Source organism: Somniosus microcephalus, chromosome 5 (genome assembly GCF_052327205.1).
Source record: "Somniosus microcephalus isolate GS21.2 chromosome 5, FLI_Smic_1.0, whole genome shotgun sequence".
NCBI classification, from domain to species: Eukaryota; Metazoa; Chordata; class Chondrichthyes; order Squaliformes; family Somniosidae; genus Somniosus; species Somniosus microcephalus.
Genome location: NC_140991.1, coordinates 258,019,111 through 258,043,955, shown reverse-complemented (window position 1 = coordinate 258,043,955; position 24,845 = coordinate 258,019,111). Strand labels below are relative to the sequence as shown.

The following is a 24,845-nucleotide window of genomic DNA, read 5'->3' as shown; positions in this document are numbered from 1 at the left end:
ACTGTCCCCGGAAAGCAAACAGCCTCAAAACAGCCTTAACTGTAGGCCTATGATAAGTAAAAACAAAATAGCTACATTGAAAGTGCAGTGGGACAAGAGCATCACATAATGGCCCTGAATCTGCGGTCAGCAGCAGAACAAAGGCATTCTCTGCTGGCCCCGAAGAAAGCTGCCCACAGAGATCTCGCAATCTCTGTGATGAGAAGTTTGGCTTTTTCGATGCGTGAGTGATTTCAGCGCAGTGTAGTGGGGAATCCCTAATGCAATCTGCTGTGACGTAAACAAGCCTTTTAAGCAGCCAATCAAATTGCAGAATTCTCACAGAAAATGGGACCAGAACCAGGAAATGAGAACCTGCTTTTATCCTGACTTTTTACAGCGAGCAAAACAAAGATTGGGGCTCTCACATGGGGATAAAGTTGAACCTGAAATATCATGAACAAACTTTTAATAAAAATTATTATTTTAAAGTTTCTTAAAAATTGTAATTTTTATCATAATGGAGAAATTTGACAGTCCACAAAATTAAAATTAGTTTTTCAGGGCCATAACATTTATGTAGAAGTCAATACACTGTTGAAACCCTAGGTTACACCCAATCCAACAAGGCATAACAATTAATGGGGTATTTAACAGCGATAGGCCTAGAAATTCGATTAAGCCTGAAAACGGGCGGTGTCACCGTGGACCAAGGTTAATGACCGCCCACAAAAAAGCGCACAGGCAGTACTGGTATTTTGGTGCTGCCTGCTGATTTAAATGAGCACAGCGCAGAACCTCCCGTGCAACGGCGGTAAAATCAGCAAGAGGCCGATGGTCGGGTCTAAAGGATTTGTGCACCGTTCTCAGGAAATCGCAATTTCTTAAAGTGAACTGCAATATTTCCGGTTATGTTCCTCGGTTGACAGAGAGGGTATGAAAGATAAATCAAAGCGTAAAAATATATTACTCTGTCATATTTTAAAGAATGCAACCAATATTTCCGATTCTACTCCCGAGACTACAAATAAAAGCAACCTATTCTTTTAATACACATACATTGTGAATAAGCTTTGTTATTTCAGAGGCTTTTCACTATAAGTCTTTTTAGGAGTATACCCGGATAAGCATTTTGAAAGGGCAATGGTGTGCTGGAATTGGGAGATTTGTTTGCAATACAGGATGTCAGAGCCGGCACAGGCGATCCATGATTCCTCCCTGACTACACCAAGAGATGTGAAAAGTTTACTGGATACCCTGAACACCTGAATAACGATACAAGTAAATGGAGATGTACAAATTCCTTCAGAAACAGGAAAAAGTCGTTCGGTCTCCTTTCATTGAAAAAGTAATAAGCACACACCTGTTACTTCAGAGGAGCAGGATGCATATTCAATACGAATGTTTGAAACAATAACAGTAAAAATTTACAAAGCCCAAATATCATTTCATTTCCAGTTTACTGACACAGCTGCAAGCGACAGTAATGGATCGGGCCTTTAGATGCAGTACAAGTCCCTCAGACTGTTTGTAACTATATGTTGTTCTGAACACATCACGTGCCAGAACTCACTGACCTGCTCCGGTTGAGTGCTGGCATCAAAAGTGTATAGAACAGGCATTCAATAGGCTGATGTGTTTCTGCAGCAATCACCATGAGCCATCTCACTGGACTGGACATACTCTGCAGAGTTATTGAAGACTTTGGCAGAGATCTATAGATCTCTGCTGCTTTCGCCCAGCTCTACGCATTGGCAACGGCTGCACGCATGGATGCGCTTTGGAGAGGGTGGTAAGAGGAGCGGTGACGTCCAAAATCGCTGAGCGTGTGTCGACGATTGCCGTCACGCTCCTGGTCATTAAAATATTTGCGGCGAGAGCAGACAACAGCAGCGCTCCCAACCTGCCCAATATGGAGGCCGCTGCGTTCTGCTTGCTCCAGAAGTGGGCAGAAGCAAGGAACAATGGAACAAGAAGCAAGGCCACCATTTTTTCTTCAAAACCAGCCTTAATGGCCGGCGCCAAATGTTCCAATTTCTAGGCCCAAGCTTTTGTCAGTTTCACTGATTTTAATGATTTCACTGATTTCCGGCTATGGGGGCAGGGGTTGCCACGGCGCAGCCAGTGTCAGAGCAGTGAATGACTGACCGCAACCTCAGGATTTCTGTGTTTAGATGCACATGTGCTACATCCTGAAGTTGCAGACAGTTTCAAAGGGGTAATAACAACGAACGCTCTTAGTTTGCCGTTATTACCCAGCCCAAATTCCGGCCCAATGTAGGATACTCAAACATTCTACCATTTGCGTTGCATTAGATTAATACGTTTTTTTTTAATAACTAAAGTATGTGAAGGCGTGTTTTGCAGTAATAGTGGATTTAGACATTTCTGACGATTGTTTTTCTAGAGGTGTCGGGGAACAGCTGCCCTCCCAGAAAATGTTGATTTTTTATTTTGTATACTTTATTGGTACATTTCGCAGCATTTTGGAGATTACGACAATTCTGCTTTTCAAGCTGAAAATTTATCTTGGAAGGGCTGCCGATACATGAAATGTAAAGGTAAAGGAATTATACTATTACCTGCTGACCTGACTCAATCATACTCCTCAGTAGGGCAATTTAGCAGTGTAGTTTTCAAAGATTAAACCCACTTGAAATATTCTATTTTAATCTTCATTTTAAGAAGACTCTTTCAATAAGTGGAACAAAATAGCTGGTACAATATCCCGTAGCAATAATATAATTCAATATAATGTAATAACAATAATATAAATGAAAGAACTTGTATTTATATAGCGCCTTTCGTGACCTCAGGATATCCCAAAGCACTTTACAGCCAATGGAGTACTTTTGAAGTGTAGTCACTGTTGTAATGTATGAAAAACAGCAACCAATATGCGTACAGCAAGATCCCACAAGCAGCAATGTGATAATGACCAGATCATCTGTTTTAGTGATGTTGGTTGAGGGATAAACATTGACCAGGACACCAGGACTCCTCTGCTCTTCTTCAAAAATAGTGCCATGGGATCTTTTATGTCCACCCAAGAGGGCAGACAGGGCCTTGGTTTAACATCTCTTCCAAAAGACAACACCTCCAACAGTTCAACTCTCCCTCAGTACTGCGCTCCCTCAGTACTGCACTGGAGTGGCAGCCGAGATTATGTGCTCAAGTCTCTGGAGTGGGACTTGAACCCATGACCATCTGACTCACAGACACATGAAAAGTTAAAATAAGTTAAAAGGTATGAAGCTGTCTCAAATGCAGTAATTTTCCAGCTCCCATAATACGTTGTACTTTCTGCACCATTTGAACTGGACACAAAGGCCTAGAAGATCCGTGGGTGTCCAATCCCAGCAATTACACCAGAATCACACCACCGCGGAATTTCATAGCAGACCCCACCAAACCTTGCAGGGTTGGAGGAGGGAACTCTACGAGTGGGCTTTCGGCGGTTTGATGGTGCATCTGTGCACTCCCCCACTAAGGTCCCCGGTAACATTGTCATAAGATGGCCACTCGTGTGGGTGATGGGTAAACCACATGGAAGAAAGATTTGACTGCCTGCACAGCCCCTTTTGACAGAGAGTCACTTTAAAATGTGAAAGAACACTCCTCTCCCCAATCTTCAGATCACAACCGCAGCCTGGACCCCCAGGTTTATCCTTCTTCTACGTTACAACGCTGACACCCTTCAAAAGTACTTAATTGGCTATAAAGTACTTTGGGACGTCCTGAGGTCGTGAAATGTGCTATAGAAATCCAAGTCTTTCTTTTTTTTTCTACTGCTATTGGCCATGTCTAAACTGAGGGCCTAGGAGCAGGAACTCCTGTTGTAGGGAGTCGCTGCCCTGGCCTTGCCTCTCAGTACATCAATGAGTGGGCAGAGGTTTCAACCCCACAAGGTGACACAGTTAAGGCTATGATCCAGCGTATCTGGGTCCCGGCAGAGTTTGTAGACTCCCACCGGACTTATGAATGGAGTTCACTTGAACAACTACGAATATCTGGAGGGCCAAAAGCTTCACTGAAGTTATCAAAAGGTCTTCACATACTAGCTAGAAGAGTTCCCCTATTGCCTCTTTGGTAAAGCACGCTCTTCTGCAGAAAATACTGTCTGTGTTGCTCCTCACTGAGAGCTTTATCTTTGATGGGGTGGAGCAGTAATGTCTTGATGGGCGCAACCTCCTCATTTGCAGTAGACATAATGGCGGAGGAAAAGAGTCTTTAAACTGATTTCTACGTTCTCAGCACTATGGTGCTAACTACATGGAGCTGCACAAAGTGCTCTTTCACTGTAATGCTGCAGTATGCTGATGATTATCACAGACATGGTACCGTACAGCTGTGTCTGTTTCAGTGTAAGCTCATGTATATGTATGCTGTAGTGTTGAAGCTATGATATCGGTAACGGGCAGCAAACATAGAGTTTATGCCCTTCCAGACTTGGATTGTATCTGAAAAAAGCATTTGGAGTTGTATAACACAAGGATGTAATTCTGATGGGTATAAGTTTGTCCTTTTATAACATTGTGAAGCATTAGTGGGTATAGGTCTGTTACTACATAACACTCGAGTGAAGGGTGGGGTAGCCACTAACAGGATAGGTCGGGTATTTCAATTTCTCAAGGTGGTGGGCGTACACTTCCCAGCAATACGGACTCTCTGGGCTCGATTTTGCCAGGCCCGAGGAGGCGGGATTGGAGGCGTGTGAGGTGGTAAAATCGCAAAAAAATGGCGGGCGGGCCCCATCCCGCCTCCAAGCAATTTTCCCAAATGCGTGTTTTCTGACCCTGTTTCCATCCTGCCTCCAAGAGGCAGGATAGGCCCTTAAGGCCGTTAACAACCATTTAATTGCCTCTATAATCACATTTTGAGAGGCCTTTCTGATTTTACCACTTTTCCCATGTCCTGCACGTCTCCTCTGGAACACGCCAGTGAATCCTGGCGACCTCACAAGTGGCCTGCTTATTAACAGCTGCAGCTCCACCATTAAAAAGGAGTTTTCAGCAATCATCATTTGCAGGTGGCAGAACTTTGTTGTCTCAGGTCTGGGGGAACGTTTAGCAGGCATACCCATTGTTGTGGAAGTTTGGAGCCTGACACCCATCTCCAGTGTGATCGCCTGGGAAACCTCTCTCGCCACCTTGACTGAGCGCTTCCTCAACTGAGGCATATACCAGAAGCATGGGAACCATTTATTTCCTTTCCTCCTGGACATCAGATTCGGGCGAAGACCAGCCGTGGCAGCAGCAGAACCATGAAGAACAGCACCACCAACAGCAGCAGCAATGACAGGAGCACCAAGCTGCTGCTCACCCACCTGAAGCTGCACAGGCCAGAAGGCGCCAGCGCCCGACCACATTGCTGCCCGGGATGAAAGGGACGCCCTCATCTTGGCCAGATTTGCTTAGCCTGCACAATCAAACACTTTTGCCTCGCACCTTCTTATCAGATCATCGACAATGGCCAAGAACCTGCGGATTCCTATCATTCTGACCACATACTGACAATTGCAAGTCGCCCTAAGCCCTCAATGTGGAAGTCCCATTAGCGAAATGACACACGCCACAACTGCAACAGTTTGCCATCAGAATTTTTTATGACAATAAGCAACTGATGGCTTTCAAAATTAAACACAACATTACACCCAAGTCACTACCCTTGTGATTACTTGTGCATTATCTTCTTCTTACACGTGGTGCTTCCCCTGTTGCTTCAGCAGATGTGGAGCCCCTTGCTCACTTTCTTGCTGCTTCTGTCTCGACACCTTTGGCGGGCGTCCTCTGGGGTTGCGAACCTGTGAGGTCTCAGCAACAGTCTGCTGCTCCTGCGGCTGTGCAGGGATTGAGACGCCGATTTCAGTTGGGTGGGGACTCTGGTGGGGCTCTGACCGACGGCTCTGCAGTGGCATGGTCGTGTGAGCGCTTGGAGAGGAGCGCCCCCTTCCTCCTGGACAGTGGAGACGGGGGCTCTCGATGGTCCTGTGGGGAATAAAGGAAAGAGTTAGAGATGTGAGGTAAAGGTTGCATGCACATTGAATTGTGCAGATGATCATAAGTCAATCTGTTAGAGCATCAGAATCATTATCAGTGACTCATGCAATGTCAATGAGAGAGATGCCAAACTATTCTCTCACCAGCTTGCTGTGATGCGCCCGCCTGTCCGTTCCCGACTTGGGAATCCTCCTTGATCCCGTCAATTTAAGGGCCGCCTCCTCCGAAGTGGTGAGCTGGTCTACTGAGGGTGGCCCTCCTCCTGTCCTCGCTCTTTCCCTCTTATTGTGGGCTCTCTTTTCCTGCAATGAGGGACAAAAGTGGAGTTTGAATGAGAATGAAGGAGTGAGTGTAGAGAATCCATAGCATAGATGCTTAGAAGGAGACAAAGGGCTCTCCCTGTGTGTTGTAAGTTGACATTGTATCACAGTGATAGAGAGTGTGAGGGCTGCATGGTCAAATAGTTAAGTGAATGTGACCATAGAGAGGATAGGAATGGGTAAGGATGCAGGGATGTAAGTGTCAAGTGGGATGTGGAGGAAGAGGTTGGCAAAGTAGAGTGCTGGTGAGGAGAGGCGATGGGGATCAGATTGAGGGTGATGGGAACATCATATTCATTTTTCCTGTGCAGAGAAGGTCATGAAACCTCTTCCTGCATTGCAGCCAGGTTCTGCGGCTCATTGATATGGAGTTGACCTCCTGGGGCACTTGCAGCCACACAGCTTTTGTTGTATCCATGTGATAATAGAGACACTGAAGGCAGGAGTTGGTTTCACAGGTGTTTACTGAACAAAGTCTGGAGGTGAACTAACTGATACAACACAATATACAGGCTTATATAGCCCGAGTGGCCATTACCGGCATTACAGTACACAGGGGGCTCTTAAAGGCACATACACTACAATTCCTCCCCTTTTAGCCAACCAGTACATAATATTTTAAGTAATCATTAATTACATGTTACAAGAACAATAATCTACACATTGCTGCAGTTAATCAATTATAAGTCAGTCTCTCTGGAGGCTTCCTGACTCGGTCCGGATAACGCCTCGGTGGTGTAGTAGTTTCTGGTGGTGTAGTAGGTTCTTTTGCAAGGCTGATTCGACTTGAATGCCAGTGTCGGGTTCATCTGGTTCCAGTATCACCGGATCGGAGGTAGATACTATGGGTATCTCTACTTCATCATTAGGCGTATAGAGTTGTGGTGTAGGTTGTCCCTTTTCGGATGACTCTATGATCTGGTCACCATGGCGCCTTATTATGCTTTCTCCAATGTCCACGGTATACATCAGCGGTCCTAGTCGTGTGCAAATAGTTCCAGGCTGCCATTTCTCGGTATGGTAGTCCCGGGCCAAAACTTGTTGACCTATCTGGAAGGTTCTAGTTGGCCTTTCATTCATGCCTTGAAATTGCCAGTTCTCCACGTCCCTTCTGATGTTTGGCTTGATCAAATCCAGCCGGCATCTTAGGCTTCTATTGAAGAACATCATGGCGGGAGTTTGGTTTGTAACCATATGTGTTGCATTCCTGTATGCAAACAAGAAGTTATCTACCTTATGCTGAAGTTTTATGTCTTCATTACCCATGGCCTTTATGGCCTTCTTGAAGGTCTGGACAAACCTTTCAGCCAATCCATTGGTGGCGGGATGGTATGGGGCGGACGTGTAGTGCTTAACCCCATTGTTTTTTAAGAACTTCCTGAATTCTTCGGACACAAATTGCGGTCCATTATCAGAACAGATCTGTTCAGGCAGCCCATTCCTGGCAAATATGGTCCTTAATACTGTGATGGTTTTTTCCGTGGTGGTGGAGGACATCTTTATTACCTCCGGCCACTTGGAGTGTGCATCAACCACGATTAAGAACATTGAGTCCATAAATGGACCAGCAAAGTCGATGTGTACCCTTTGCCATGGAGATGAGGGCCACTCCCATGGATGTAGAGGGGCTTGTGGTGGAGCGTTTTGGACCTTCTGGCATCCTAGGCAGCTCTTGGCCATTTCTTCGATGTCTCCATCGATACCTGGCCACCATACAAATGCCCTGGCTAGGTTCTTCATTTTCACTCCACCCAGATGCCCCTTGTGAAGCTCCTTTAGCACTTTATCCTGGAGTTTGGGTGGAATCACCACTCTGGATCCACACATCAAGGTTCCTCGGCACACTGACAGCTGTTCTCTTCTTTGCGAGAATGCTGGCAACAGTGGTTCGCCATGTGCTGGCCATCCCTTCACTGTTAAATCGTAGACTCGTGAGAGAGTCGGGTCATTTCTCATTTCCCTTTCAATGGCAGAATTTGTTACTGGTAGACATTCGACTATGGTAGAGTGGAACATCGCCACTGGGTCTACTGTAGGTGCCTCTTCTACCGTTGGCAACGGTAGGCACGATAAACCGTCAGCATTCCCATGCTGTTTTGATCCTTTGTATTCTATGTCATATTGGTGTGCCCCTAGAAAAAGGGACCACTTCTGTAGCCTTTGCGCTGTCATAATGGGAACACCCTTTTTAGGGTTGAATATGGAGATGAGGGGTTGATGGTCAGTCAACAAGGTAAATTTTTGTCCGTGTAGGTAATGGTTGAATTTCTTCACTCCCCATACCAGGCTGAGTGCTTCCCTGTCGATTTGGGCATAGTTACGCTCAGCTGAGTTCAATGAGCGTGATGCAAAAGCTATCGGCCGTTCCAAGCCATCAGGGAATCTATGCGATAATACCGCTCCTACGCCGTAAGGGGGTGCATCGCACGCCAGTCTGATTGGCAGTGATGGGTTGTAATGAGCCAAAACTTCCTTGGACGTGATTAAGTCTTTGCATTTATGGAAGGCACATTTACAGTCTTCGCTCCATTTCCAAATTACTCCTGTTTGTAGCAGTTCATTAAGAGGGTGCAGAAGAGTTGATAAATTACTATAATAAATTTTTACCGAACTTATCAATCCCAGGAACGACCTTAATTGTGAAACATTTTCAGGTGCTGTGGCTTTTATGACCGCTTCAATTTTTTCAGGTGACTTATGCAACCCTTCCTTATTAATTATGTGGCCACAATATGATATTTGTTTCTGGAAAAATTCGCACTTGGGGCGATTTGCTCGTAGGCCCCGTTCTCTCAGCCTAGTGAGCACCTGCTCCAAATTGGCAAGGTGCTCGTTGTCGTTTCCTCCTGTTACAAGGATGTCGTCTAGGTAGCATTGAGTCCCCGGAATCCCTTGGAGGACTTGCTCCATAGCTCTTTGCCAGATAGCTGGAGCTGATGCTACTCCGAAAACCAGTCGATTGTACTGGTACAGGCCTTTGTGTGTATTTATCGTGAGATACTTTCTAGAGGCCTCTTCAACCTCCATCTGTACATATGCCTGTGCCAAGTCAATTTTGGTGAAACGTTTCCCTCCAGATAGTGAGGCGAAAATATCTTCTATCCTCGGAAGAGGATACTGTACCATGTGAAGGACCGGGTTTACAGTCACCTTGAAGTCTCCACAGATGCGAATTTTTCTCTGTTCTTCAGATTTATCATTATTCAATGTTTTCTTCATGACCGGGACGATGGGTGTTGCCCACTCGCTCCAATCTATCTTGGATAATACGCCTGCCTTTTCCAAATTCTCCAGCTCTGCCTCGACTGCTGGACGAATTGCGTATGGCACCGGCCTTGCCTTAAAAAACTTGGGAATTGCCGCATCTTCCACTTTTATTGAGGCGGTGATGCCTTTCAAGGTTCCTAGTTTCTCTTGAAACACTTCCTTGGCGTTGGCCAAGATGTCTTTTAATCGTTCAGGTATGACGTCATCATCATTTTTTTTCTTACTGGTCACCGTCAGTGCCTGAATGGAGTGCCAGTCTAAACGTATCTTCCTGATCCATTCACGTCCCAACAGCGGTGGACCACCATCTTGTAGAACGTATAAATACAACTTCTGTATTTCCTTGCCGTTGTATACAACAGGCACCCTTATTTTTCCTTTGGGGTATACTTTCTGCCCCGTATATGTTTTCAAGATAATGGATGTGTCTTTTAAAGGTATATGCGGGAATAGCCGCTCGTAATCCCGTCGATTTATGACGGTCAGAGCTGATCCTGTATCTAGCTCCATTTTAACTGGGGACCCTGCTATCGTGAGGGTAACCCAAATGGTCTGGTAATCTTCTTTGGCAATTACATTATGTAATTTGAGACAGCTTAGTCTCTTGTTTCCGGAGTCGCTATCGCCCTTCTGGTCTTCGGAGCTACTGTCCGTCATCATTTGTACCTTTCTGTACTTTTCTTTATTGATTTTTTTTTTCCTGTCTGTGGATTGTTTTTGTCCAGATCAGCATACCCGTGCAATGTGTCCAATCTTTCTGCATTGCCTGCATGCTTTGTCCTTGAAGCAGCAGTCCCTCTGGTCATGGGTGGATCTGCTGCAGCGATAACATCTCTCGAAACCCTGTGTCATTTCATGGGTGCCGAAGTCCTGTGTCTTTTGCTGTATCTCTGCAGCTCCTCTTGTGGCTGCTTCGTATGATACAGCCATACTGAAAGCCTTGTCCAGTGTCAAATCTTTCTCAGAAAGCAACCTTTTCTGTGTTCCTTCACTTAGGAGACCGCAGACGAATTTGTCTCGAAGAGAATCTGCCAGTCCTGCCCCGAATTGGCAGTGCTTTGATAGCTTTCTTAATTCGGTGAGGTAATCAGCGTTACTTTCATTCTTGTGCTGATTCCTCTTGAAGAATTTGAATCATTCCGCTATCAGCAGCGGTGTTGGGTTTAAGTGCTCCTGTAGGGTATCAACAATTTCCTTAAAATTCTTGTCCTTTGGTTTGGCTGGAGTGATTAAGTTTCGTAACAGCCCGTATGTCTTTGCGCCCATTAGATTTAGAAGTACTGACGCCTTTTTATCATTTTCTATTCCATTTGCTGTGCAATATACCTCCACTCTTTCCACATATGTGGTCCAATCCTCTATATCGTTATCAAAAGCATCAATATTGCCAGCCTTAGGCATCCTGGAAAAAAAATGGCGCTTCCCGTGCTTTTCTTTCTTTCCTGCAGAAAAGATATGGCGCTTCTGCTGCTGACAACGCTGTTTTCCGCGGTTTTTTATTTAAAATTTTTTTTTATTTTTATTTACAGATGGAGACTCGTTCCCGCTGGACTCTCTGGGACTTTTCCCCCCCTCTGCTAGGTCCGAACGCCGACCTGCTTTGCAGCACCGGCCATCTCCCGAGTGCTCCCCCCCGTCTGTTTCTGCTTGCCTCCGCCTTCGCTGCTTGGCCTCGCCGCAGAGCCAGCCGATGGAGCCCCAGCCCACCCAGGAAGGATTATTGCAGTACCTGCCACCAGCTCGGCTAGCTGGTGAAACCACAGTTTTTTTTTCTTGCTTTTCTTCGACTTTGGACGTCTGAGGAATCGATGTCCTTGAGGTGCTGTCGAATTGCAGGTAAGTCCGTTTCCAATTCGTCGCCACTGTTGTATCCGTGTGTTAATAGAGACACTGAAGGAGTTGGTTTCACAGGTGTTTACTGAACAAAGTCTGGAGGTGAACTAACTGATACAACACAATATACAGGCTTATATAGCCCGAGTGGCCATTACCGGCATTACAGTACACAGGGGGCTCTTAAAGGCACATACACTACAGCTTTAGTCTGCTGGGGTGGCTTTTTTCTCCCTGATGAAGGGAACAGCACCTCCTTATTAGATCTTGCTCTCTGCACCAGAGCTTGGAGGGAGGGCTCATCAAAGCGAGGTGTAGACTTTTGCTTACTGGTCGGTAAATGAAGTCCTTCATACAATGTCCAAAGCGTTTCCAGTTTCCAGAAGAAGCAAGGCTGCTTGCAGGCCTTAAATCCAGCAGCACTGATGACGTCATCGGAGGCGACTTTCTGGATGGAAAGGCTAATTCATAGATTCATAGAAGATAGGAGCAGGAGTAGGCCATTCGGCCCCTCGAGCCTGCTCCGCCATTCAATGAGATCATGGCTGATCATCCAATTTCAGTACCCTGTCCCTGCCTTCTCCCCATATCCCTTGATCCCTTTAGCCTCAATAAATATATCCAACTCTTTCTTGAATATATTTAATGAACTGGCCTCCACCGCCCTCTGTGGCAGAGAATTCCACAGGTTCACCACTCTCTGGGTGAAGAAATTCCTCCTCATTTCAGTCCTAAATGGCTTACCCCTTATCCTTAGACTATGACCCCTGGTTCTGGACTCCCCAGCCATCAGAAACATCCTTCCTGCATCTAGTCTGTCCAGGCCTGCCAGAATTTTATAGGTTTCGATGAGATCCCCTCTCAATCTTCTAAACTCCAGCGAGTATAAGCCCAATCGACACAATCTCTCCTCATATGTCATTCCTGCCATCCCAGGTATCAGCCTGGTAAATCTTCGCTGCACTCCCTCCATGGCAAGAACGTCCTTCCTCAGGCAAGGTGACCAAAACTGCACACAATACTCAAGGTGCGGTCTCACCAAGGCCCTGTACAACTGTAGCAAGACACCCTTGTTCCTGTACTCGAACCCTCTTGCTACGAAGGCCAACATACCATTTGCCTTCTTAACCGCCTGCTGTACCTGCATGCTTACCTTCAGCGACTGGTGCACAAGAACACCCAGGTCTCTTTGCACTTCCACTTCTCTCAATCTATTGCCATTCAAATAATAATCTGCCTTCCTGTTTTTGCCACCAAAGTGGATAACCTCACATTTATCCACATTATAGTGCATTTGCCATGTTTCTGCCTAATCACCCAACCTGTCCAAATCGTATTGGAGTTTCACGACATCCTCCTCACAGCTTACCCTCCCACCCAGCTTTGTGTCGTCTGCAAATTTGGAGATATTACATCCAATTCCCTCATCCAGATCATTAATATATATTGTGAACAGCTGGGGTCCTAGGACTGATCCTTGCGGTACCCCACTAGTCACTGCCTGCCACTCGGAAAACGACCCGTTTATTCCAACTCTTTGCTTTCTGTCCGCCAACCAGTTCTCTATCCAAGTTAATACCTTGCCCCCAATCCCATGTGCCTTAATTTTGCACGCTAATCTCTTATGTGGGGCCTTATCGAAAGCCTTCTGAAAGTCCAAATACACCACATCCACTGGTCCTCCCTTATCTATTTTACCAGTTACATCCTCAAAAAATTCCAGATTAGTCAAGCATGATTTACCTTTTGTAAATCCATGTTGACTTTGTCCGATCCTGTCACTGTTTTCCAAGCGCTCTGCTATTACATCTTTTATAATAGACTCTAGCATTTTCCCCACTACCGATGTCAGGCTTACCGGTCTATAATTCCCTGCTTTTTCTCTACCACCTTTTTGGAATAGTGGGGTAACATTAGCTACCCTCCAATCCATGGGTACCGTTCCAGAGTCTATCGAGTCCTGGAAGATGACCAGCAATGCATCTACTATCTCTAGGGCCACTTCCTTAAGTACCCTGGGATGTAGATTATCAGGCCCTGGGGATTTATCGGCCTTCAGTCCCATCAATTTTCCTAACACCATTTCCCTACAGTTGGGCCAGGGGTTCCCACACGCTGGAAATCAATTGCCTAATTAGGGGAAAATCGCAATTTTTCAGCACTTCACTTCGGAGTCGGGGTCCTGATACGAATCCCACCTGACACGCCCCAGTCTGCCCCCACTGGCAAAATCGAGCCCATAGAATTATCTCCCGAATGTCTAACTGTCTCAAACTATTGTGAAATATCTGTCTCATTGTACTGTGAAATGTCTGTCTCATTCTATTGTTAAATGTCTTCCTCATTCTATTGTGAAATCTCTGACTGTTTCATTGTGGTATAGTACATCCCTCTTTGCGGTTCTGCCCTACTCCTTCACATTCGATTGGACCAGTCCTACATGCTCAGTACATAAATCCTTGGCTCAGCATTGGGTGTACTGCCAAATGCATTCCCAGGTCTTTGATACAGATCAAATCATATGCTATTCTCTGCCAGCTGCTTTCAATTTTGTAGATCATTCCTTTTATTAGTCTAAGTTGCTTTCAGACTCTATTATTGACTGTGGCATCCTCAGAGGCAAAATTGGCAACTACTTCTAGGTCTGTTCTGTAGTACTGCTTAAAAGAGACAGTGCTGGATTACGGACGCATTTTTGGAGAGGAACATCACCACGATTCTGCCATCGTCAGAGTGCAGCTTCAATTCATTTGGGTGTGCTGGACAGTCCGGCAACAACAGGGCGTACCATTTCAGCCCTTTCCTGGAACCTGTAATTCTCCAACAGAAACATGTTCCCCTCTAGGAACTGTCTGCTGCATTTGGGTCTGACTAAGATTGGGCTGGGTCGAATCAAGCGGGGGATGAGGGGTGGGTTGGTCGCTAACAGGGTCAGGTCGGCCGGAGAGCTGCGAGCTGCTGGGCAGTATTGGGTCAGGCAGGGAGCTGGCTGCAGCAGGGTCAGATCGGAAAAAAGGATAAAAGATCCACCCACACTGGAAAATTCACTGATCAAAATTCTGCGGAAACACTGACAAAAGTCAGAGAGCGCAAGTTTGTTCCTCTGTTAAAATAATTACATCCAGCGATACTTTACTATTTTTACAACTCAAGGGATAATCTTCTGGATGAATCCCCACAGCTCTCCACCAAGGACTAATCTGTGCCACCAATTGTGGGAGCCATGCCAAGCCGTTTGGCCACACACATAGGAACATAGGAAGATAGGAACAGGAATAGCCCATTCAGCCCCTCTAGCCTGTTCCACCGCTCCATTCGATCGTGCCTGATCTGTATGTCAACTCCATTTACCTACCCTTGTTCCATATCCCTTGATACATTACCTAACAAAAATCTATCGACCTCAGTCTTGAAACTTTCAAAGGGAAGGGCCATCGCTGCAGGCTCTGCATTGGGACCAGTTAGCTGGTCCCCAATGGCAGCTGAGATCCGGCCTGATCAGCCCCATACACTCCAGCAGAGTGCCGGGCTGATCGATCGCGGCCCAGGAGATTTGAAAAAAATTGAAAAACACCATTTTGGAAATTTTCCTACTTACCTCGGCAACCTCCCTTTTTTCTTCCGCCCCCGAAGCGCCCGGCCTCCCGCACAACGCCTCCTGCAGCTATCGGTGTTTTTGCCCGCTGATGCTGCATGGGGTGGAACCGAAGTTCAGGTCCAGGGCAATACCGGGGCAACGCGCACTGCAATGACGTCTCAATCTCCAGGTGCAGGAGCCCGTGGCGCAAAGTGTTACCGCCGCCACAAACCACCTGGCCAAGTTAGCGGGAGTCGTTCACCCGGCCGCGCCCGGGCGGTAAGCCGTCAGCGCCCCGTTATCGCCCCCCAGAGGTGCTAACGGGAGGCTAATTTCTAGCCCCATTTGTTTTAGAGATGTTGGTTGAGGGATAAATGTGGGATTAGTGAATTTACCCTGTTGTGCAAGACAAATGTCTATCATATGATTTTCCGTAAGTGTGTAGTTCTGAATATTAAGCATTCAAGCCCAGAAATCCTGCTTTTCCGACTACACACTTATGGAAATTCAAATGTGGGAATGGCCAGGACACTGGAAGGTCTCCCCTGCTCTTCTTCAAAATAGTGCGGTGTGATCTTTTACATCCATCTGAGAGGGCAGATGTGGCCTCGGTTTAACGTCTTATCCAAAAAACAGCACCGCTGACAGCCTAGATATTGTGCTCAAGTTTCTGGAGTAGCGCTTGAACCCATGGCCTTAGAAGCAAGAATGCCACACTGAACCAGGGTGTAGGTTCTATTATAGGCCTAGTCAAAGGGAGCAGAAAAATCAATAGAGGAGATTGATTACCTCGTTAACGTAGGCACTTTGTCCCCTAGAGGAAATTCACAAAATTGCCAGCCGTAGCTCTTCAGCTTTTCCCAGGTCTCCGTTCTGTCATCAGGACAGCATGCCGATTTTCCCATCTACCGTTGGGGCGGGCACCTCTGATGCATCAATACATGCACAGGATGCCCGTCAGAATATTTACACCGACCCCACAATTTGGACATGGTTTATGCTGCGCTCCACAGGCGGAAGGGAGCTCCACTCAACTGCACTTTCCGTCGGAAAAGCAGGACTTCTGGGCATGAATGCTTAATATTCAGAACTACACACTTACGGAAAATCATATGATAGACATTTGTCTTGCACAATAGGGTAAATTCACCAATCCCACAATTCCAGCAAGGAGTCATTGGGAAATTAGCACATAGTCTTAGCTCTATTTCTGACTCGTGCGCAAGTCCTTGCTAGGAGCATGGGTTTGGTCAATTTACCCTAATCTAAATGTTAGTTCTTGCCTGCCGTGTTTTCAGAAGACACATCACTTGAAGGAACCTCTATAGTGTCACATGTTGTTGGAAATGACACATCCGCAAAGGTGGAAGTTGACACTGTGGCATCAATCCCTGCAGACGGGGCTTTGGAAGATTCTGAATGGCTAGATCCTGGAACTGGGAGGATAAAGCTCTCTAGCCTCTAAGTGTGGTGAATTGATTAGTGACTAAGCCAACCTGCTCCTCCAACTGCACAACTGTGTACAATCAAATTGGATGATGTGATGCTGAGGCCCCAAATTTCCTTGAGGCCAGTGGTGCACTCTCAACATCAAATGGCAGGGAGAGCGGCGAAGGGAGCAGACAATTCACCCACAGAGGGCCTGATGTAGAATAGAAGGCAGGGCAGGCACGATTATGCCAAATTTTCCGCAGCTCCTGCCTCCTATACCCACAGCGACCTGAATACCAGATAGATACTGGCAGTCAGGTCATTTGAGGGCCACAAGACTGACCAGGCCTGGGTCTTAGTCTGGAACACCTCAGAAGATGCAGATTTCCACTGATCCTTCAAACTTCTATGAGTCATGCCAGCTTCACCACCCGCCCCCCACCCCTGATCGACTGGGAAATGCCACATCTTCCTGCCATCTCTCTAGCCAGCAGCCAAGGTGAGCCCGAACCGATGCAGGCAGCCACCAGGTTTATTAGAATGAGCATGTATCCAGCAGAAGTCAGCAGAGGTCAGTGGCACTTCATGATTATAAACAGAAAATGCTGGAAACACTCAGCAGGTCAGGCAGCATCTGTGGAGAGAGAAACAGAGTTAATGGGCTGGATTTGGTGAATGGAGATGAGTTGGAGGCGGTGTAGTGTATGTACCTTTAAGAGAGAACTACTTTTACAGCTCCTGTATACTGTAGTACCGGCAGTGACCACACCTGTATATAAGCCTTGAGCATGCCTCTGTACCCCAGTCTTGAGACTACCCTACTCCAGTAAATACCTGTTGATTGTTAAGTTACAGCATCCGTGTGGTTATTGAAAAACATCATACTCTCAGAATCACGGATCTAACAGTAGCGACGAGTGTCGATTCAAATCTACCTGCAACTCTGCATTTCCCTTCGAGGATTCGCTCCGGAGGGCGGTGGAAGAAAGTCGCGGCCAGAAGCACGGGCGTCGACCACGAGCAACCGCCCAGTCGTCCGGCAGAGAGTGAACATCGCAGGGGAGGCTGTGGAGAGCCGGGCTTGGTTCCCCAGCCACGACGATCAGCAATAGACTGACGAAAGGTACAGCGCAGACCCTTCCCGGACAGCGGCGGCTGGAGCGGACCGACGGCGGAGAGAAAGCCGAGCAGCGTCGACGGGGCAAGACAGAGGCGCAGCCGGGGGTTGAAAACCGAGCGGCGTCGAGGAAAAACAAAATGGAGAGAGAGAGGGTAAAGCAGCAGTCAGGTTCAGGACCGAGCGGCGGAAACGGGAAAGGCGCACAGAAAAAAAAACAAAAAAAAATGCGCAGAGCACAGCCAGGGCTCAAGGGCTGAACAGTGTCCGCGGGGAGAAGCAGGGAGAGTGCGGGAGATGCCACTGAGCCGCGGAGAAGAAGGAATAGCGTGGGAGACGCCATTTTTAGAAGCCGCAGCGGAGAAGAAGGGTGAGCGCGGGAAGGAAGGAAAGCGCGGGAGACGCCATTTTGTGCCAGTGGAGAAGAAGTGGAAGCGCGGGAGATGCCATTTTTGACAGTTAAATCACACCCAGGGATGCTGAAGAGTGGCAATATCACAGCGTTCGACAATGAAGTCGAAGATTGGGCGACATATGTGGAACGTATTGAGGTGTACTGCAGGGCGAATGAAGTGCCAGATGCTAGGAAAGCACTGGTTTTGTTAAATTCCATGGGTGCAAAAACTTATGGGTTACTGCGAAACCTAATAACCCCAGAGAAGCCTGTGGACAAGAATTTTGAAAAAAAAGTAGAAATCCTACAGGACCACTTAAACCCCACACCGCTGCTGATAGCAGAACAATTTAAGTTCCATAAAAAGAACCAACACAAAGACGAAAGCAATGCTGAGTACTTAACGGAACTGCGCAAGCTATCGAAACACTGCCAGTTTGGAGTGGGACTAGCAGATACGTTAAGGGACAAGTTTGTGTGTGGGCTGCAAAGTGAAGGAACCCAGAAACGGCTTCTATCAGAAAAGGATCTTACGCTGGACAAGGCTTTCAGTATGGCAGTATCACACGAAGCAGCCGCAAGGGGCGCTGCAGAGATACAACGGAGACCGCAAGAATATGGCACCAAAGAAATGTCCTATGGAACAGGGAGGTGCTATCGCTGCGGCAGAACAACACACGACCAGAAGGATTGTTGGTTCAAGGACCAAGTGTGCAGACAGTGTGGAAAAGCAGGACACATAGCAAGAGTATGCAGGTCTGGGAAGAAAGCCAACAGTAAGGAATCTCCACAGGAGAAGTACAAAAAGGTACACAAGGTGATGGACAGTAGTTCAGATGAACAGAAAAGTGACACCGACTCCGGAAGCAAGGAGCTGGGTTGTCTGAAACTACATAAGGTAACCAAAATGGAGGATCACCAGACTATCTGGGTTACACTCAAGATAGACGGAGTCCAAGTGAAAATGGAATTGGACACAGGATCAGCCCTAACAGTCATAAACCAAAGGGACTATAAGCGGCTATTTTCACATATACCCTTGAAAGCTACAGAGATTGTCTTGAAGACGTACACGGGGCAAAAAGTCTACCCCAAAGGAAAAATAAGGGTGAAAGTGATATATAAAGGCCAGGAAATACCTAAAATGGATATATATGTATTGCCAGATGGAGGACCACCACTGCTAGGACGTGAATGGATCCGGAAGATACAATTAGATTGGCATTCCATACAGGCACTGAAGGTTGAGGCCAAAAAGGATGACAACGTCACACCTGGACGACTGTCAAAAATGCTAACTGATGCAAAAGAAGTGTTCCAGGAGGGACTCGGAACACTAAAAGGCATAACAGCAACGATTAAAATAGAGGAAAATGCAAGCCCAAAGTTTCTTAAGGCCAGACCAGTGCCTTATGCAATCAGACCAGCTGTCGAAGCAGAGCTGGAAGGATTGGAACATTCAGGAGTACTGTCCAAAGTAGACTGGAGCGAGTGGGCTACACCCATCGTTCCTGTAATGAAGAGGTTGTTGAGTAATACGCCTGGGGAACCAAAGAAGGTCCACATCTGTGGGGATTTTAAGGTGACAGTGAACCCAGTCCTTCACACGGTACAATATCCGCTTCCATGAATTGAGGATATTTTCGCCTCGCTATCTGGAGGTAAACGCTTCACCAAAATTGATCTAGCCCAGGCGTACTTGCAAATGGAGGTAGAAGAAGCCTCGAAACAATACCTTACGATTAACACTCATAAAGGTCTCTATCAATACAACCGGCTGGTGTTCGGGGTAGCATCAGCTCCGGCTATTTGGCAAAGGGCGATAGATCAAGTCCTGCAAGGGATTCCAGGGACCCAGTGTTATTTGGATGACATCCTGGTCATGGGCGAAAATGACAGTGATCACCTCGCCAACTTGGAGAAGGTGCTCACCAGATTAAAGGAATATGGGCTACGAGCTAATCGCCACAAGTGCGAGTTTTTCCAGAAGCAGATCTCGTATTGTGGCCACGTCATCGATGAAGAGGGGTTACATAAGTCCCCTGAAAAGATTGAGGCAGTAGTCAAGGCTCCAGCACCGGAAAATGTGTCACAACTGAGGTCGTTCCTCGGGCTGGTAAACTACTACCATAAGTTCTTATCAAATTTGTCCACGGTATTACACCCACTGAACACCCTACTGCAAACAGGGGTACCATGGAAGTGGAATGCCGAACGTAGACGAGCTTTCCAGAGGTGTAAAGAATTGACCACATCAAAAGAGGTTTTGGCCCATTTCAACCCAGCGCTACCAATTCGTTTGGCATGTGATGCATCACCCTATGGTATTGGAGCGGTGCTGTCGCACAAATTCCCAGACGGGTTGGAGAGGCCAGTAGCCTTTGCGTCTCGGTCACTAACCTCAGCCGAGCGCAACTACGCCCAGATTGACAGGGAGGCCCTCAGCCTAGCATGGGGAGTAAAAAAATTCAACCACTATCTGCATGGGCAGAAGTTCACCTTGCTGACTGACCACCAACCACTTGTCTCCATCTTTAATCCTAAGAAGGGCGTTCCAGTGATGACTGCACAACGGTTACAAAGATGGTCCCTGTTTCTAGGGGCGAATCAATATGAAATAGAATATAAAGGCATGAAACAGCATGGAAACGCTGATGGGCTATCGCGCCTGCCACTGCCTACTGTGGAGGAAGCACCAGCAGTGGACCCTATCGAGATATTTTATTCGTCAATAATTGAACGATTGCCAGTAACGAACACGGATATAGAGAAGGAGACCCGCAATGATCCGACGCTGTCTCCGGTATATGATTTGACGGTGAGGGGATGGCCAACACATGGCGACTCACTGTTGCCAGCATTCTCATCCAGAAGAGAACAGCTGTCAGTATGCCAGGGGACAGTGATGTGTGGATCCAGAGTGGTGATTCCACCCAAGTTAAGGGAGAGAGTGCTAAATGAGCTACATGAAGGTCATCTGGGGGGAGTGAAAATGAAAAGCCTTGCTAGGGCTTATGTGTGGTGGCCGGGAATCGATCAACAAATTGAAGACCTAACCAAGAGCTGCTCAGGATGCCAGAAGGTCCAAAATGCACCACCACATGCCCCTCTACACCCATGGGAGTGGCCCTCCTCTCCATGGCAACGGGTGCATATTGATTTCGCTGGTCCATTCATGGACTCAATGTTCTTAATAGCCGTGGATGCTCATTCGAAGTGGCCTGAGGTGATAAAAATGTCCTCAACCACTACAGAGAAAACGATTGCAGTCCTACAGACCATATTTGCCAGAAACGGCTTGCCAGAGCAGATTTGCTCTGATAATGGACCACAGTTTTTGTCCGAAGAGTTTCGAAAATTTATGAGAAGGAATGGGGTAAGGCATTACACATCCGCCCCATATCATCCAGCCACAAATGGATTGGCTGAGAGGTTCGTACAAACCTTTAAGAAGGCGATAAAGGCCATGTGTGACAATGAACTTCCACTACAGCATAAGGTGGACAATTTCTTATTAGCCTACTGAAACGCGACACATGCAGTTGCCAACCAGACCCCGGCCATGATGTTCTTTAACCGAAGGTTGAGATCTCGTCTGGACTTGCTCAGACCAAATGTGCGAAGAAATGTTGAGGATAAACAATTCCAGCACATCAATGAGAAGCCGACAAGGAGCTTCAATGTAGGACAACCAGTCTTGGCCCGTGACTACCGAACAGAGAAATGGCAACCCGGAACGATATGCACAAGGCAGTGGCCATTAATGTACACAGTGGATGTCGGGGAGAACATTGTGAGACGCCACGTCGATCAGATCTTAGCGTCACAGGAACGAGTCAACCCCATGTCTCGAGTACCTGGGGATGAACCCGACATACCGATAGCATCTACCTCAGAACCAGTAGCAGTGGAAACCGATGAACTAACCGATGAAAAGGGGCCAGAATCGCCTCCGCACCAAGAACAAGAACCTCAGGAAAGGCGCTATCCCGAAAGGATCAGGAAGCCGCCCCAAAGACTGAATCTATAAATGGACTATTGTTGTTTAATGTACATGTTAAAGTGTTAATTGTTATTTGAATATGATGGGTATGTGGCGACATGCCACCATTGGACATAATCCGCTCACGGCGGCACGGACAGTTTACGCAGGCGCACTGCCGGCAGCAGCCGCCCCCAGCCGTGGGCCCTTTCCTCCGGCAGCTTGTTTCCCGCAGGGACAGGCTGCCGGGAGCACTTCCTGTCTGGGGAGTATTTAAGTGGTTGCGCGGGCTTTTCAAGCTCTCTTTTTGCCATGATGTAAATTAAAGCAGTTGTGTCCCATCAACTCTGGTCTCGACTCCCACGTTTGCCACGGTATCTCAACACTGGTGACCCCGACGCTCAGGACGAATCCTAAGCTAGCATGGCGGATACAAACGCAGTCACGGTTAAACTACCGGACTTTTGGGAGAACCTGGCCGAGGCCTGGTTCGTTCAAGCCGAGTCCAGATTCCGGCTGAGAAGCATTACAGTCGACGCCACGAAGTACGACTACCTCGTCGCCTCTCTCACCTGCGCCACAGTCCCTAAGGTTTGGGCAGCGCTGCAGGATCCACCAGAGGAAGGCAAATACGAACATCTGAAGGCTGCGCTCCTTAAAAAATTTCAGGCGTCCTCCTACCAGCGCAACTGCCAACTCCTCGACCTCCCAAGCCTTGGTGACGCTTCACCATCAGACCTGCTTTCCCACATGCTGTCCCTCTCGGACGACAAAAAACCCGGCGCCCTCTTTCGCACGCTTTTCATTCGGCTGCTCCCCGCCAGCATCCGCCCGCTCATTGTGGAGTCTGGCTCCATGGACCTGAATGAGATAGCCGAAAAGGCCGACCGGCTGCTCTCCGCGCAGACCGTCCACGACGTCGCGCCCGACCTCACGGCAACGACCACGCGGTCCCCCCGGCTCACTAGGCCCGACCGCCCTTCCACTCCGGGTCACTGCTACTACCACACCCGTTTTGGCATTAGGGCCCAACGCTGCACGCCACCTTGCACTTTCAAATCCCTCCCCGCACCGGCCCCCACGATGGCCGCGGGGCAAAAGGGGCCCCTACTGTACGTCACCGACGACAGCACCAACCGCCGATTCCTGTGCGACACAGGAGCCCAGCACAGCATCACCCCCGCCTCCGCCCTCGAAATCCAACGCGGTGCACGGGGTGTTACGCTGGCTGCAGCCAATGGCTCTGACATCCGCACATACGGCACCCACATGGTCATGCTCGACCTCGCAGGCCGGCGCTACCGCTGGGAGTTCCTCACAGCCAAGGTCCTCTGCCCACTCACCGGCGCCGACTTCCTACGCGCCCACGGCCTCCTTGTCGACATTCCGAGGCACCGCCTCGTCGACATCAACACTATGGCCCCCATCCCTGGCGCAGTCACCCCGGCCCGTTCGGCCGGCCTGACAACCTACTGCCTCGCCAGAGCCACGGACGACTACTCGGCACTACTAGCCGAGTTTCCCGCCCTCACTAACCCGACCTTTTCGGCCAAAGCCGCCAAACACGGTGTGGAGTACTATATTCCCACCACCGGCCCCCCGGTCGCTGCCCACGCCCGCAGACTCGACCCGGCCAAGCTGGAAATCGCGCGGGCCGAGTTCACCACCATGGAGCAACTCGGCATCAGCAGCCCTTGGGCCTCGCCCCTCCACATCGCCCCCAAACCCGGCGGAGGCTGGCACCCCTGCGGGGACTACCGCCGCCTCAACGGTGCCACCACCCCCGACCGATACCCGGTGCCGCACATCCAGGACTTCTTGGCCCGATTGGCCGGACGAACCGTCTTCTCCAAGGTCGACCTGGTGCGCGGTTACCACCAAGTCCCCGTACACCCCGCGGACATCCCCAAAACAGCCGTCATCACCCCATTCGGCCTGTTCGAGTTCCTGAGGATGCCCTTCGGCCTCAAGAATGCAGCCCAGGCTTTTCAGCGCCTTATGGACTCAGTCCTCCGGGACCTGAACTTTCTATTCGTCTATCTAGACGACATTCTCGTGGCCAGCTCCTCCAAACAGGAACACCTCGAACACCTTCGCATCCTGTTCGGGCGCTTAGCCCAACACGGGCTTATCCTCAGCCCGGCGAAGTGCCAATTCGGCCTAGCCGAGATCGATTTTCTCGGCCACCACATCACTCCTGTTGGGGCCGTCCCCCTGCCCAACAAGGTGCAGGCCGTCCAGCAATTCCCCCGCCCTAAAACCATCAAGGGCCTCCAGGAGTTCCTCGGGATGGTGAACTTTTACAACAGGTTCATCCCCAGAGCTGCAGCCTTCATGAAGCCCCTATACGATTCCCTCCGAGGTAAATCCGGCAAGATGGCCGTAGCCTGGACCGCTGACACGTCAGCCGCCTTCGACGCCACCAAAAACACGCTCGCCGACGCCACCCTGCTCGCGCACCCGAGGGCTGATGCCCGGGTCGCGCTCACCACCGACGCCTCCGACCATGCGGTCGGAGCCGTGTTCGAGCAGTGGGTCAATGGCATGTGGCAGCCACTTGCCTTCTACAGCCGCCAACTGCGCTCCCTGGAGGTCAAATACTCTACTTTCGACTGCGAGCTTCTTGCGCTCCACCTGTCGGTCCGCCATTTCAGGTTCCTCCTGGAGGGCCGCCCCTTTACCGCGTACGTGGACCACAAGCTGCTCACATACGCGATGGCCAAGAACACCGACCCCTGGTCCGCTAGGCAGCAACGCCAGCTCGCGGCCATGTCCGAATTTACCACGGACATCCAGCACGTCTCCGGTAGAGACAACGTTGTCGCCGACTGCCTTTCCCGTCCTGCCATCTGCGCGAATCACCTAGCGGTCGACTACGCGCAACTAGCAGCAGCCCAGCTCACGGACCCAGACCTCCTCTCGGCGGCTACCAGCCTGCCAGGGCTA

The 24,845-nt window shown here is 48.6% G+C and overlaps 1 protein-coding gene across 1 annotated transcript in view; it reads right to left on the bottom strand.

Annotated features, from left to right (window-relative positions):
- Positions 1–5,572: 5,572 nt before the first annotated feature.
- LOC147117670 (uncharacterized) overlaps positions 5,573–24,845 on the bottom strand; it is a 33,860-nt gene continuing 14,587 nt past the window's right edge. Inside the window, exons 2-3 of the mRNA XM_085987150.1 lie at positions 6,122–6,280; positions 5,573–5,966 (exon numbers count right to left, since the gene is read on the bottom strand). Of these exons, the coding sequence (XP_085843276.1) occupies positions 5,844–5,966; positions 6,122–6,280 (282 nt within the window). The 3' untranslated portion in view covers positions 5,573–5,843. The remainder of the gene's footprint in view (positions 5,967–6,121; positions 6,281–24,845) is intronic.